We start from the raw sequence: 14,518 nt of genomic DNA on the forward strand, positions 1-14,518 counted from the left end.
CGGCACTCCCGTGGCCGTGCACATTCGACAGTGCGGCATTCCCGTGGCCGTGCACATGCGACAGTGTGGCACTCCCGTGGCCGTGCACATTCGACAGTGCGGCACTCCCGTGGCCATGTGCATTCGACAGTGCGGCACTCCCGTGGCCATCTACATTCGACAGTGCGGCACTCCCGTGGCCGTGCACATTCGACAGTGCGGCACTCCCGTGGCCGTGCCCATTCGACAGTGCGGCACTCCCGTGGCCGTGCACATTCGACAGTGCGGCACTCCCGTGGCCGTGCACGTTCGACAGTGCGGCACTCCCGTGGCACAGTGCGGCACTCCCGTGGCCGTGCACATTCGACAGTGCGGCACACCCGTGGCCGTGCACATTCGACAGTGCGGCACTCCCGTGGCCGTGCACATTCGACAGTGCGGCACTCCCGTGGCCGTGCACATTCGACAGTGCGGCATTCCCGTGGCCGTGCACGTTCGACAGTGCGGCATTCCCGTGGCCGTGCACATTCGACAGTGCGGCACTCCCGTGGCCGTGCACATTCGACAGTGCGGCACTCCCGTGGCCGTGCACATTCGACAGTGCGGCACTCCCGTGGCACAGTGCGGCACTCCCGTGGCCGTGCACATTCGACAGTGCGGCATTCCCGTGGCCGTGCACATTCGACAGTGCGGCACTCCCGTGGCCGTGTACATTCGACAGTGCGGCACTCCCGTGGCACAGTGCGGCACTCCCGTGGCAGTGCACATTCGACAGTGCGGCACTCCCGTGGCCGTGCACATTCGACAGTGCGGCACTCCCGTGGCCATGCACATTCGACAGTGCGGCACTCCCGTGGCACAGTGCGGCACCCCCGTGGCCGTGTACATTCGACAGTGCGGCACCCCCGTGGCCGTGCACATTCGACAGTGCGGCACTCCCGTGGCCGTGCACATTCGACAGTGCGGCACTCCCGTGGCACAGTGCGGCACTCCCGTGCCAGTGCACATTCGACAGTGCGGCACTCCCGTGGCCGTGCACATTCGACAGTGCGGCACTCCCGTGGCCATGCACATTCGACAGTGCGGCACTCCCGTGGCACAGTGCGGCACCCCCGTGGCCGTGTACATTCGACAGTGCGGCACTCCCGTGGCCGTGCACATTTGACAGTGCGGCACTCCCGTGGCCGTCCACATTCGACATTGCGGCACTGCGGCACTCCCGTGGCCATGTGCATTCGACAGTGCGGCACTCCCGTGGCCGTGCACATTCGACAGTGCGGCACTCCCGTGGCCGTGTACATTCGACAGTGCGGCACTCCCGTGGCCGTGCCCATTCGACAGTGCGGCACTCCCGTGGCCGTGTACATTCGACAGTGCGGCACTCCCGTGGCCGTGTACATTCGACAGTGCGGCACTCCCGTGGCCGTGCACGTTCGACAGTGCGGCACTCCCGTGGCCAAGGACATTCGACAGTGCGGCACTCCCGTGGCAGTGCACATTCGACAGTGCGGCACTCCCGTGGCCGTGTACATTCGACAGTGCGGCACTCCTGTGGCCGTCCACATTCGACAGTGCAGCACTGCGGCACTCCCGTGGCCGTGTACATTCGACAGTGCAGCACTGCGGCACTCCCGTGGCCATGTGCATTCGACAGTGCGGCATTCCCGTGGCCATCTACATTCGACAGTGCGGCACTCCCGTGGCCATGTACATTCGACAGTGCGGCACTCCCGTGGCCGTGCACATTTGACAGTGCGCCACTGCGGCACTCCCGTGGCCATGTGCATTCGACAGTGCGGCATTCCCGTGGCCATGTACATTCGACAGTGCGGCACTCCCATGGCACAGTGCGGCACTCCCGTGGCCATGTGCATTCGACAGTGCGGCATTCCCGTGGCCATCTACATTCGACAGTGCGGCACTCCCGTGGCCATGTACATTCGACAGTGCGGCACTCCCATGGCACAGTGCGGCACTCCCGTGGCCATGTGCATTCGACAGTGCGGCATTCCCGTGGCCATCTACATTCGACAGTGCGGCACTCCCGTGGCCGTGCACATTCGACAGTGCGGCATTCCCGTGGCCGTGCACATGCGACAGTGTGGCACTCCCGTGGCCGTGCACATTCGACAGTGCGGCACTCCCGTGGCCGTGCACATTCGACAGTGCAGCACTCCCGTGGCCGTGCACATTCGACAGTGCGGCACTCCCATGGCCGTGCACGTTCGACAGTGCGGCACTCCCGTGGCCGTGCACATTCGACAGTGCGCCACTCCCGTGGCCGTGCACGTTCGACAGTGCGGCACTCCCGTGGCCGTGCACATTCGACAGTGCGGCACTCCCGTGGCCGTGCACGTTCGACAGTGCGGCACTCCCGTGGCCGTGCACGTTCGACAGTGCGGCACTCCCGTGGCCGTGCACGTTCGACAGTGCGGCACTCCCGTGGCCGTGCACGTTCGACAGTGCGCCACTCCCGTGGCCGTGCACGTTCGACAGTGCGGCACTCCCGTGGCCGTGCACGTTCGACAGTGCGCCACTCCCGTGGCCGTGCACATTCGACAGTGCGGCACTCCCGTGGCCGTGTACATTCGACTGTGCGGCACGCCTGTGGCCGTGCACGTTCGACAGTGCGGCACTCCCGTGGCACAGTGTACATTCGACAGTGCGGCACTCCCGTGGCCGTGCACATTCGACAGTGCGGCACTCCCGTGGCCGTGCACATTCGACAGTGCGGCACTCCCGTGGCCGTGCACATTCGACAGTGCGGCACTCCCGTGGCTGTGCACATTCGACAGTGCGGCACTCCCGTTGCCGTGCACATTCGACAGTGCGGCACTCCCGTGGCCGTGTACATTCGACTGTGCGGCACGCCTGTGGCCGTGCACGTTCGACAGTGCGGCACTCCCGTGGCACAGTGTACATTCGACAGTGCGGCACTCCCGTGGCCGTGCACATTCGACAGTGTGGCACTCCCGTGGCCGTGTACATTCGACTGTGCGGCACGCCTGTGGCCGTGCACGTTCGACAGTGCGGCACTCCCGTGGCACAGTGTACATTCGACAGTGCGGCACCCCCGTGGCCGTGCACATTCGACAGTGCGGCACTCCCGTGGCCGTGCACATTCGACAGTGCGGCACTCCCATGGAACAGTACGGCACTCCCGTGGCCGTGCACATTCGACAGTGCGGCACTCCCGTGGCAGTGCACATTCGACAGTGCGGCACTCCCGTGTCACAGTGCGGCACTCCCGTGGCCGTGCACATTCGACAGTGCGGCACTCCCGTGGCTGTGCACATTCGACAGTGCGGCACTCCCGTGGCACAGTGCGGCACTCCCGTGGCCGTGCACATTCGACAGTGCGGCACTCCCGTGGCCATGCACATTCGACAGTGCGGCACTCCCGTGGCCGTGCACATTCGACAGTGCGGCACTCCCATGGCACAGTGCGGCACTCCCGTGGCCGTGCACATTCGACAGTGCGGCACTCCCGTGGCCGTGCACATTCGACAGTGCGGCACTCCCGTGGCCGTGCACATTCGACAGTGCGGCACTCCCGTGGCACAGTGCGGCACTCCCGTGGCCGTGCACATTCGACAGTGCGGCACTCCCGTGGCCGTGCACATTCGACAGTGCGGCACTCCCGTGGCTGTGCACATTCGACAGTGCAGCACTCCCGTGGCCGTGCACATTCGACAGTGCGGCACTCCCGTGGCCGTGTACATTCGACAGTGCGGCATTCCCGTGGCCATCTACATTCGACAGTGCGGCACTCCCGTGGCCATCTACATTCGACAGTGCGGCACTCCCGTGGCCGTGTACATTCGACAGTGCGGCACTCCCGTGGCCGTGCACATTCGACAGTGCGGCACTCCCGTGGCCGTGCACATTCGACAGTGCGGCACTCCCGTGGCCGTGCACATTCGACAGTGCGGCACTCCCGTGGCCGTGCACATTCGACAGTGCAGCACTCCCGTGGCCGTGCACGTTCGACAGTGCGGCACTCCCGTGGCCGTGCACGTTCGACAGTGCGGCACTCCCGTGGCCGTGCACATTCGACAGTGCGCCACTCCCGTGGCCGTGCACGTTCGACAGTGCGGCACTCCCGTGGCCGTGCACGTTCGACAGTGCGGCACTCCCGTGGCCGTGCACGTTCGACAGTGCGGCACTCCCGTGGCCGTGCACGTTCGACAGTGCGGCACTCCCGTGGCCGTGCACGTTCGACAGTGCGGCACTCCCGTGGCCGTGCACATTCGACAGTGCGCCACTCCCGTGGCCGTGCACGTTCGACAGTGCGGCACTCCCGTGGCCGTGCACGTTCGACAGTGCGCCACTCCCGTGGCCGTGCACACTCGACAGTGCGCCACTCCCGTGGCCGTGCACATTCGACAGTGCGCCACTCCCGTGGCCGTGCACATTCGACAGTGCGGCACTCCCGTGGCCGTGCACGTTCGACAGTGCGGCACTCCCGTGGCCGTGCACGTTCGACAGTGCGGCATTCCCGTGGCCAAGCACATTCGACAGTGTGGCACTCCCGTGGCAGTGCACATTCGACAGTGCGGCACTCCCGTGGCACAGTGCGGCACTCCCGTGGCCGTGCACATTCGACAGTGCGGCACTCCCGTGGCCGTGCACATTCGACAGTGCGGCACTCCCGTGGCCGTGCACATTCGACAGTGCGGCACTCCCGTGGCCGTGCACATTCGACAGTGCGGCACTCCCGTGGCCGTGCACATTCGACAGTGCGGCACTCCCGTGGCCGTGCACATTCGACAGTGCGGCACTCCCGTGGCCGTGTACATTCGACTGTGCGGCACGCCCGTGGCCGTGCACGTTCGACAGTGCGGCACTCCCGTGGCCGTGCACATTCGACAGTGCGGCACTCCCGTGGCCGTGCACGTTCGACAGTGCGGCACTCCCGTGGCCGTGCACGTTCGACAGTGCGGCACTCCCGTGGCCAAGCACATTCGACAGTGCGGCACTCCCGTGGCCGTGCACATTCGACAGTGCGGCACTCCCGTGGCCGTGCACGTTCGACAGTGCGGCACTCCCGTGGCCGTGCACGTTCGACAGTGCGGCACTCCCGTGGCCAAGCACATTCGACAGTGCGGCACTCCCGTGGCAGTGCACATTCGACAGTGCGGCACTCCCGTGGCCGTGTACATTCGACAGTGCGGCACTCCCGTGGCCGTCCACATTCGACAGTGCAGCACTGCGGCACTCCCGTGGCCGTGTACATTCGACAGTGCAGCACTGCGGCACTCCCGTGGCCATGTGCATTCGACAGTGCGGCATTCCCGTGGCCATCTACATTCGACAGTGCGGCACTCCCGTGGCCATGTACATTCGACAGTGCGGCACTCCCGTGGCCGTGCACATTTGACAGTGCGCCACTGCGGCACTCCCGTGGCCATGTGCATTCGACAGTGCGGCATTCCCGTGGCCATGTACATTCGACAGTGCGGCACTCCCATGGCACAGTGCGGCACTCCCGTGGCCATGTGCATTCGACAGTGCGGCATTCCCGTGGCCATCTACATTCGACAGTGCGGCACTCCCGTGGCCATGTACATTCGACAGTGCGGCACTCCCATGGCACAGTGCGGCACTCCCGTGGCCATGTGCATTCGACAGTGCGGCATTCCCGTGGCCATCTACATTCGACAGTGCGGCACTCCCGTGGCCGTGCACATTCGACAGTGCGGCATTCCCGTGGCCGTGCACATGCGACAGTGTGGCACTCCCGTGGCCGTGCACATTCGACAGTGCGGCACTCCCGTGGCCATGTGCATTCGACAGTGCGGCACTCCCGTGGCCATCTACATTCGACAGTGCGGCACTCCCGTGGCCGTGCACATTCGACAGTGCGGCACTCCCGTGGCCGTGCCCATTCGACAGTGCGGCACTCCCGTGGCCGTGCACATTCGACAGTGCGGCACTCCCGTGGCCGTGCACGTTCGACAGTGCGGCACTCCCGTGGCACAGTGCGGCACTCCCGTGGCCGTGCACATTCGACAGTGCGGCACACCCGTGGCCGTGCACATTCGACAGTGCGGCACTCCCGTGGCCGTGCACATTCGACAGTGCGGCACTCCCGTGGCCGTGCACATTCGACAGTGCGGCATTCCCGTGGCCGTGCACGTTCGACAGTGCGGCATTCCCGTGGCCGTGCACATTCGACAGTGCGGCACTCCCGTGGCCGTGCACATTCGACAGTGCGGCACTCCCGTGGCCGTGCACATTCGACAGTGCGGCACTCCCGTGGCACAGTGCGGCACTCCCGTGGCCGTGCACATTCGACAGTGCGGCATTCCCGTGGCCGTGCACATTCGACAGTGCGGCACTCCCGTGGCCGTGTACATTCGACAGTGCGGCACTCCCGTGGCACAGTGCGGCACTCCCGTGGCAGTGCACATTCGACAGTGCGGCACTCCCGTGGCCGTGCACATTCGACAGTGCGGCACTCCCGTGGCCATGCACATTCGACAGTGCGGCACTCCCGTGGCACAGTGCGGCACCCCCGTGGCCGTGTACATTCGACAGTGCGGCACCCCCGTGGCCGTGCACATTCGACAGTGCGGCACTCCCGTGGCCGTGCACATTCGACAGTGCGGCACTCCCGTGGCACAGTGCGGCACTCCCGTGCCAGTGCACATTCGACAGTGCGGCACTCCCGTGGCCGTGCACATTCGACAGTGCGGCACTCCCGTGGCCATGCACATTCGACAGTGCGGCACTCCCGTGGCACAGTGCGGCACCCCCGTGGCCGTGTACATTCGACAGTGCGGCACTCCCGTGGCCGTGCACATTTGACAGTGCGGCACTCCCGTGGCCGTCCACATTCGACATTGCGGCACTGCGGCACTCCCGTGGCCATGTGCATTCGACAGTGCGGCACTCCCGTGGCCGTGCACATTCGACAGTGCGGCACTCCCGTGGCCGTGTACATTCGACAGTGCGGCACTCCCGTGGCCGTGCCCATTCGACAGTGCGGCACTCCCGTGGCCGTGTACATTCGACAGTGCGGCACTCCCGTGGCCGTGTACATTCGACAGTGCGGCACTCCCGTGGCCGTGTACATTCGACAGTGCGGCACTCCCGTGGCCGTGTACATTCGACAGTGCGGCACTCCCGTGGCCGTGCACATTCGACAGTGCGGCATTCCCGTGGCCGTGCACATGCGACAGTGTGGCACTCCCGTGGCCGTGCACATTCGACAGTGCGGCACTCCCGTGGCCATGTGCATTCGACAGTGCGGCACTCCCGTGGCCATCTACATTCGACAGTGCGGCACTCCCGTGGCCGTGCACATTCGACAGTGCGGCACTCCCGTGGCCGTGCCCATTCGACAGTGCGGCACTCCCGTGGCCGTGCACATTCGACAGTGCGGCACTCCCGTGGCCGTGCACGTTCGACAGTGCGGCACTCCCGTGGCACAGTGCGGCACTCCCGTGGCCGTGCACATTCGACAGTGCGGCACACCCGTGGCCGTGCACATTCGACAGTGCGGCACTCCCGTGGCCGTGCACATTCGACAGTGCGGCACTCCCGTGGCCGTGCACATTCGACAGTGCGGCATTCCCGTGGCCGTGCACGTTCGACAGTGCGGCATTCCCGTGGCCGTGCACATTCGACAGTGCGGCACTCCCGTGGCCGTGCACATTCGACAGTGCGGCACTCCCGTGGCCGTGCACATTCGACAGTGCGGCACTCCCGTGGCACAGTGCGGCACTCCCGTGGCCGTGCACATTCGACAGTGCGGCATTCCCGTGGCCGTGCACATTCGACAGTGCGGCACTCCCGTGGCCGTGTACATTCGACAGTGCGGCACTCCCGTGGCACAGTGCGGCACTCCCGTGGCAGTGCACATTCGACAGTGCGGCACTCCCGTGGCCGTGCACATTCGACAGTGCGGCACTCCCGTGGCCATGCACATTCGACAGTGCGGCACTCCCGTGGCACAGTGCGGCACCCCCGTGGCCGTGTACATTCGACAGTGCGGCACCCCCGTGGCCGTGCACATTCGACAGTGCGGCACTCCCGTGGCCGTGCACATTCGACAGTGCGGCACTCCCGTGGCACAGTGCGGCACTCCCGTGCCAGTGCACATTCGACAGTGCGGCACTCCCGTGGCCGTGCACATTCGACAGTGCGGCACTCCCGTGGCCATGCACATTCGACAGTGCGGCACTCCCGTGGCACAGTGCGGCACCCCCGTGGCCGTGTACATTCGACAGTGCGGCACTCCCGTGGCCGTGCACATTTGACAGTGCGGCACTCCCGTGGCCGTCCACATTCGACATTGCGGCACTGCGGCACTCCCGTGGCCATGTGCATTCGACAGTGCGGCACTCCCGTGGCCGTGCACATTCGACAGTGCGGCACTCCCGTGGCCGTGTACATTCGACAGTGCGGCACTCCCGTGGCCGTGCCCATTCGACAGTGCGGCACTCCCGTGGCCGTGTACATTCGACAGTGCGGCACTCCCGTGGCCGTGTACATTCGACAGTGCGGCACTCCCGTGGCCGTGTACATTCGACAGTGCGGCACTCCCGTGGCCGTGTACATTCGACAGTGCGGCACTCCCGTGGCCGTGCACATTCGACAGTGCGGCATTCCCGTGGCCGTGCAGATTCGACAGTGCGGCACTCCCGTGGCCGTGCACATTCGACAGTGCGGCACTACGGTGGCCGTGCACATTCGACAGTGCGGCATTCCCGTGGCCGTGCAGATTCGACAGTGCGGCACTCCCGTGGCCGTGCACATTCGACAGTGCGGCACTACGGTGGCCGTGCACATTCGACAGTGCGGCACTCCCGTGGCCGTGCACATTCGACAGTGCGGCACTCCCGTGGCAGTGCACATTCGACAGTGCGGCACTGCGGCACTCCCGTGGCCGTGCACATTCGACAGTGCGGCACTCCCGTGGCCGTGTACGTTCGACAGTGCAGCACTCCCGTGGCCGTGCAGATTCGACAGTGCGGCACTCCCGTGGCCGTGTACGTTCGACAGTGCAGCACTCCCGTGGCCGTGAACATTCGACAGTGCGGCACTGCCGTGGCCGTGTACGTTCGACAGTGCAGCACTCCCGTGGCCGTGCAGATTCGACAGTGCGGCACTGCGGCACTCCCGTGGCCGTGCACCTTCGACAGTGCGGCACTCCCGTGGCCGTGTACGTTCGACAGTGCAGCACTCCCGTGGCCGTGCAGATTCGACAGTGCGGCACTCCCGTGGCCGTGCACATTCGACAGTGCGGCACTCCCGTGGCCGTGTACGTTCGACAGTGCAGCACTCCCGCGGCCGTGCAGATTCGACAGTGCGGCACTCCCGTGGCCGTGCACATTCGACAGTGCGGCACTGCCGTGGCCGTGTACATTCGACAGTGCGGCACTCCCGTGGCCGTGCACATTCGACAGTGCGGCACTCCCGTGGCCGTGCACATTCGACAGTGCGGCACTCCCGTGGCCGTGCACATTCGACAGTGCGGCATTCCCGTGGCCGTGCAGATTCGACAGTGCGGCACTCCCGTGGCCGTGCACATTCGACAGTGCGGCTCTCCCGTGGCCGTGCACATTCGACAGTGCGGCATTCCTGTGGCCGTGCACATTCGACAGTGCGGCACTCCCGTGGCCGTGCACATTCGACAGTGCGGCACTCCCGTGGCCGTGCACATTCGACAGTGCGGCATTCCCGTGGCCGTGCACATTCGACAGAGCGGCATTCCCGTGGCCGTGCACATGGGAGCGCGCCACTCCCGTGGCCGTGCACATTCGACAGTGCGGCACTCCCGTGGCCATGTACATTCGACAGTGCGGCACTCCCGTGGCCGTGCAGATTCGACAGTGCGGCACTCCCGTGGCCGTGCAGATTCGACAGTGCGGCACTCCCGTGGCCGTGCACATTCGACAGTGCGGCACTGCCGTGGCCGTGTACATTCGACAGTGCGGCACTCCCGTGGCCGTGCACATTCGACAGTGCCGCACTCCCGTGGCCGTGCACATTCGACAGTGCGGCATTCCTGTGGCCGTGCACATTCGACAGTGCGGCACTCCCGTGGCCGTGCACATTCGACAGTGCGGCACTCCCGTGGCCGTGCACATTCGACAGTGCGGCATTCCCGTGGCCGTGCACATTCGACAGTGCGGCATTCCCGTGGCCGTGCACATGGGAGCGCGCCACTCCCGTGGCCGTGCACATTCGACAGTGCGGCACTCCCGTGGCCGTGCACATTCGACAGGGCGGCACTCCCGTGGCCGTGCACATTCGACAGTGCGGCACTCCCGTGGCCGTGCACATTCGACAGTGCGGCACTCCCGTGGCCGTGCACATTCGACAGTGCGGCACTCCCGTGGCCGTGCACATTCGACAGTGCGGCACTCCCGTGGCCGTGCACATTCGACAGTGCGGCACTCCCGTGGCACAGTGCGGCACTCCCGTGGCCGTGCACATTCGACAGTGCGGCATTCCCGTGGCCGTGCACATTCGACAGTGCGGCACTCCCGTGGCCGTGTACATTCGACAGTGCGGCACTCCCGTGGCACAGTGCGGCACTCCCGTGGCAGTGCACATTCGACAGTGCGGCACTCCCGTGGCCGTGCACATTCGACAGTGCGGCACTCCCGTGGCCATGCACATTCGACAGTGCGGCACTCCCGTGGCACAGTGCGGCACCCCCGTGGCCGTGTACATTCGACAGTGCGGCACCCCCGTGGCCGTGCACATTCGACAGTGCGGCACTCCCGTGGCCGTGCACATTCGACAGTGCGGCACTCCCGTGGCACAGTGCGGCACTCCCGTGGCAGTGCACATTCGACAGTGCGGCACTCCCGTGGCCGTGCACATTCGACAGTGCGGCACTCCCGTGGCCATGCACATTCGACAGTGCGGCACTCCCGTGGCACAGTGCGGCACCCCCGTGGCCGTGTACATTCGACAGTGCGGCACTCCCGTGGCCGTGCACATTTGACAGTGCGGCACTCCCGTGGCCGTCCACATTCGACATTGCGGCACTGCGGCACTCCCGTGGCCATGTGCATTCGACAGTGCGGCACTCCCGTGGCCGTGCACATTCGACAGTGCGGCACTCCCGTGGCCGTGTACATTCGACAGTGCGGCACTCCCGTGGCCGTGCCCATTCGACAGTGCGGCACTCCCGTGGCCGTGTACATTCGACAGTGCGGCACTCCCGTGGCCGTGTACATTCGACAGTGCGGCACTCCCGTGGCCGTGTACATTCGACAGTGCGGCACTCCCGTGGCCGTCTACATTCGACAGTGCGGCACTCCCGTGGCCGTGCACATTCGACAGTGCGGCATTCCCGTGGCCGTGCAGATTCGACAGTGCGGCACTCCCGTGGCCGTGCACATTCGACAGTGCGGCACTACGGTGGCCGTGCACATTCGACAGTGCGGCATTCCCGTGGCCGTGCAGATTCGACAGTGCGGCACTCCCGTGGCCGTGCACATTCGACAGTGCGGCACTACGGTGGCCGTGCACATTCGACAGTGCGGCACTCCCGTGGCCGTGCACATTCGACAGTGCGGCACTCCCGTGGCAGTGCACATTCGACAGTGCGGCACTGCGGCACTCCCGTGGCCGTGCACATTCGACAGTGCGGCACTCCCGTGGCCGTGTACGTTCGACAGTGCAGCACTCCCGTGGCCGTGCAGATTCGACAGTGCGGCACTCCCGTGGCCGTGTACGTTCGACAGTGCAGCACTCCCGTGGCCGTGAACATTCGACAGTGCGGCACTGCCGTGGCCGTGTACGTTCGACAGTGCAGCACTCCCGTGGCCGTGCAGATTCGACAGTGCGGCACTGCGGCACTCCCGTGGCCGTGCACCTTCGACAGTGCGGCACTCCCGTGGCCGTGTACGTTCGACAGTGCAGCACTCCCGTGGCCGTGCAGATTCGACAGTGCGGCACTCCCGTGGCCGTGCACATTCGACAGTGCGGCACTGCCGTGGCCGTGTACATTCGACAGTGCGGCACTCCCGTGGCCGTGCACATTCGACAGTGCGGCACTCCCGTGGCCGTGCACATTCGACAGTGCGGCACTCCCGTGGCCGTGCACATTCGACAGTGCGGCACTACGGTGGCCGTGCACATTCGACAGTGCGGCATTCCCGTGGCCGTGCAGATTCGACAGTGCGGCACTCCCGTGGCCGTGCACATTCGACAGTGCGGCACTCCCGTGGCCGTGCACATTCGACAGTGCGGCATTCCTGTGGCCGTGCACATTCGACAGTGCGGCACTCCCGTGGCCGTGCACATTCGACAGTGCGGCACTGCGGCACTCCCGTGGCCGTGAACATTCGACAGTGCGGCACTGCCGTGGCCGTGTACGTTCGACAGTGCAGCACTCCCGTGGCCGTGCAGATTCGACAGTGCGGCACTGCGGCACTCCCGTGGCCGTGCACCTTCGACAGTGCGGCACTCCCGTGGCCGTGTACGTTCGACAGTGCAGCACTCCCGCGGCCGTGCAGATTCGACAGTGCGGCACTCCCGTGGCCGTGCACATTCGACAGTGCGGCACTGCCGTGGCCGTGTACATTCGACAGTGCGGCACTCCCGTGGCCGTGCACATTCGACAGTGCGGCACTCCCGTGGCCGTGCACATTCGACAGTGCGGCACTCCCGTGGCCGTGCACATTCGACAGTGCGGCACTACGGTGGCCGTGCACATTCGACAGTGCGGCATTCCCGTGGCCGTGCAGATTCGACAGTGCGGCACTCCCGTGGCCGTGCACATTCGACAGTGCGGCACTCCCGTGGCCGTGCACATTCGACAGTGCGGCATTCCTGTGGCCGTGCACATTCGACAGTGCGGCACTCCCGTGGCCGTGCACATTCGACAGTGCGGCACTCCCGTGGCCGTGCACATTCGACAGTGCGGCATTCCCGTGGCCGTGCACATTCGACAGTGCGGCATTCCCGTGGCCGTGCACATGGGAGCGCGCCACTCCCGTGGCCGTGCACATTCGACAGTGCGGCACTCCCGTGGCCATGTACATTCGACAGTGCAGCACTCCCGTGGCCGTGCAGATTCGACAGTGCGGCACTCCCGTGGCCGTGCACATTCGACAGTGCGGCACTGCCGTGGCCGTGTACATTCGACAGTGCGGCACTCCCGTGGCCGTGCACATTCGACAGTGCGGCACTCCCGTGGCCGTGCACATTCGACAGTGCCGCACTCCCGTGGCCGTGCACATTCGACAGTGCGGCATTCCTGTGGCCGTGCACATTCGACAGTGCGGCACTCCCGTGGCCGTGCACATTCGACAGTGCGGCACTCCCGTGGCCGTGCACATTCGACAGTGCGGCATTCCCGTGGCCGTGCACATTCGACAGTGCGGCATTCCCGTGGCCGTGCACATGGGAGCGCGCCACTCCCGTGGCCGTGCACATTCGACAGTGCGGCACTCCCGTGGCCGTGCACATTCGACAGGGCGGCACTCCCGTGGCCGTGCACATTCGACAGTGCGGCACTCCCGTGGCCGTGTACATTCGACAGTGCGGCACTCCCGTGGCCGTGCACATTCGACAGTGCGGCACTCCCGTGGCCGTGCACATTCGACAGTGCGGCACTCCCGTGGCCGTGCACATTCGACAGTGCGGCACTCCCGTGGCCGTGCACATTCGACAGTGCGGCATTCCCGTGGCCGTGCACATGGGAGCGCGCCACTCCCGTGGCCGTGCACATTCGACAGTGCGGCACCCTCGTTGCCATGCACATGGGAGCACGCCACTCCCGTGGCCATGCACATGGGCGTGTCAGCCTAGATTACGAGCTGGAATGGGGCTTGAACCCACAGCCCTCTGACTCTGTGACGAGAGAGCTGCTCGCTGAGTTGGAGGGGGGGAGCTTCGAGCACGAGAAAAATTGGACTGCACTGGCTTCACAGCACAGTGCGTGGTCACAGGGAAGTGGGAATCACCTGTGTTTGGGTGGTCAGATACACATTGATTCTGACTGGGATGTGTTTCACTGGAAATTATTGTTTGTTTTTCTAACAGCTGAAGACGTGAATGAGAAAAAGGAGATAGCGGAAATTCTACAGAATGGGGAAACGGTGAAAGAAGTCAAAGAGGAGAGAAAGGATGAGTGTGGCAAAGGAAAATTTATGTTCAATATTGCAGATGGAGGTTTCACAGGTAAAATATCAGCTGCCCCGTCTGATGGATAAATTATTACCCCTTGAACGAGAGGTTGCCCAAACGTTAGGTGGGGTTATGGGGCTAGGAGTGGGTGGGGATTGGGCCTAGATAGGACGCTGTATCGGAGCAAGGGCTAGTGCAGACTCGATGGGCCAAATGGTCTCCTTTTGCACTGGAGATTCTATGAAAATTGCTGCTCAATAAAAAAGATTATGTCTGTCTCTGGCTCTAATTGTCTGTGCCACTCCCCATCAATCTACTCCCTTATCTACACCCTCTCTGCCCACCCCTGAGACCCGTAACGCAGGGAGAGCCGGCATCTGTGGAACCCATAATCCAGGGAGAGCCGGGGCATGTGGGACCAGTAACTCAGGGAGAGCTGGGG

At 64.9% G+C, this 14,518-nt stretch overlaps 1 protein-coding gene across 1 annotated transcript in view; it reads left to right on the forward strand.

Moving 5' to 3' along the window:
• LOC140392492 (chromodomain-helicase-DNA-binding protein 5-like) overlaps positions 1–14,518 on the forward strand; it is a 167,817-nt gene that overhangs the window by 103,758 nt on the left and 49,541 nt on the right. Inside the window, exon 31 of the mRNA XM_072477728.1 lies at positions 13,993–14,130. Coding sequence (XP_072333829.1) covers positions 13,993–14,130 — 138 coding nt within the window. The remainder of the gene's footprint in view (positions 1–13,992; positions 14,131–14,518) is intronic.

The sequence above is a fragment of the Scyliorhinus torazame genome, chromosome 16 (assembly GCF_047496885.1).
Source record: "Scyliorhinus torazame isolate Kashiwa2021f chromosome 16, sScyTor2.1, whole genome shotgun sequence".
In the NCBI taxonomy this organism is placed as follows: Eukaryota; Metazoa; Chordata; class Chondrichthyes; order Carcharhiniformes; family Scyliorhinidae; genus Scyliorhinus; species Scyliorhinus torazame.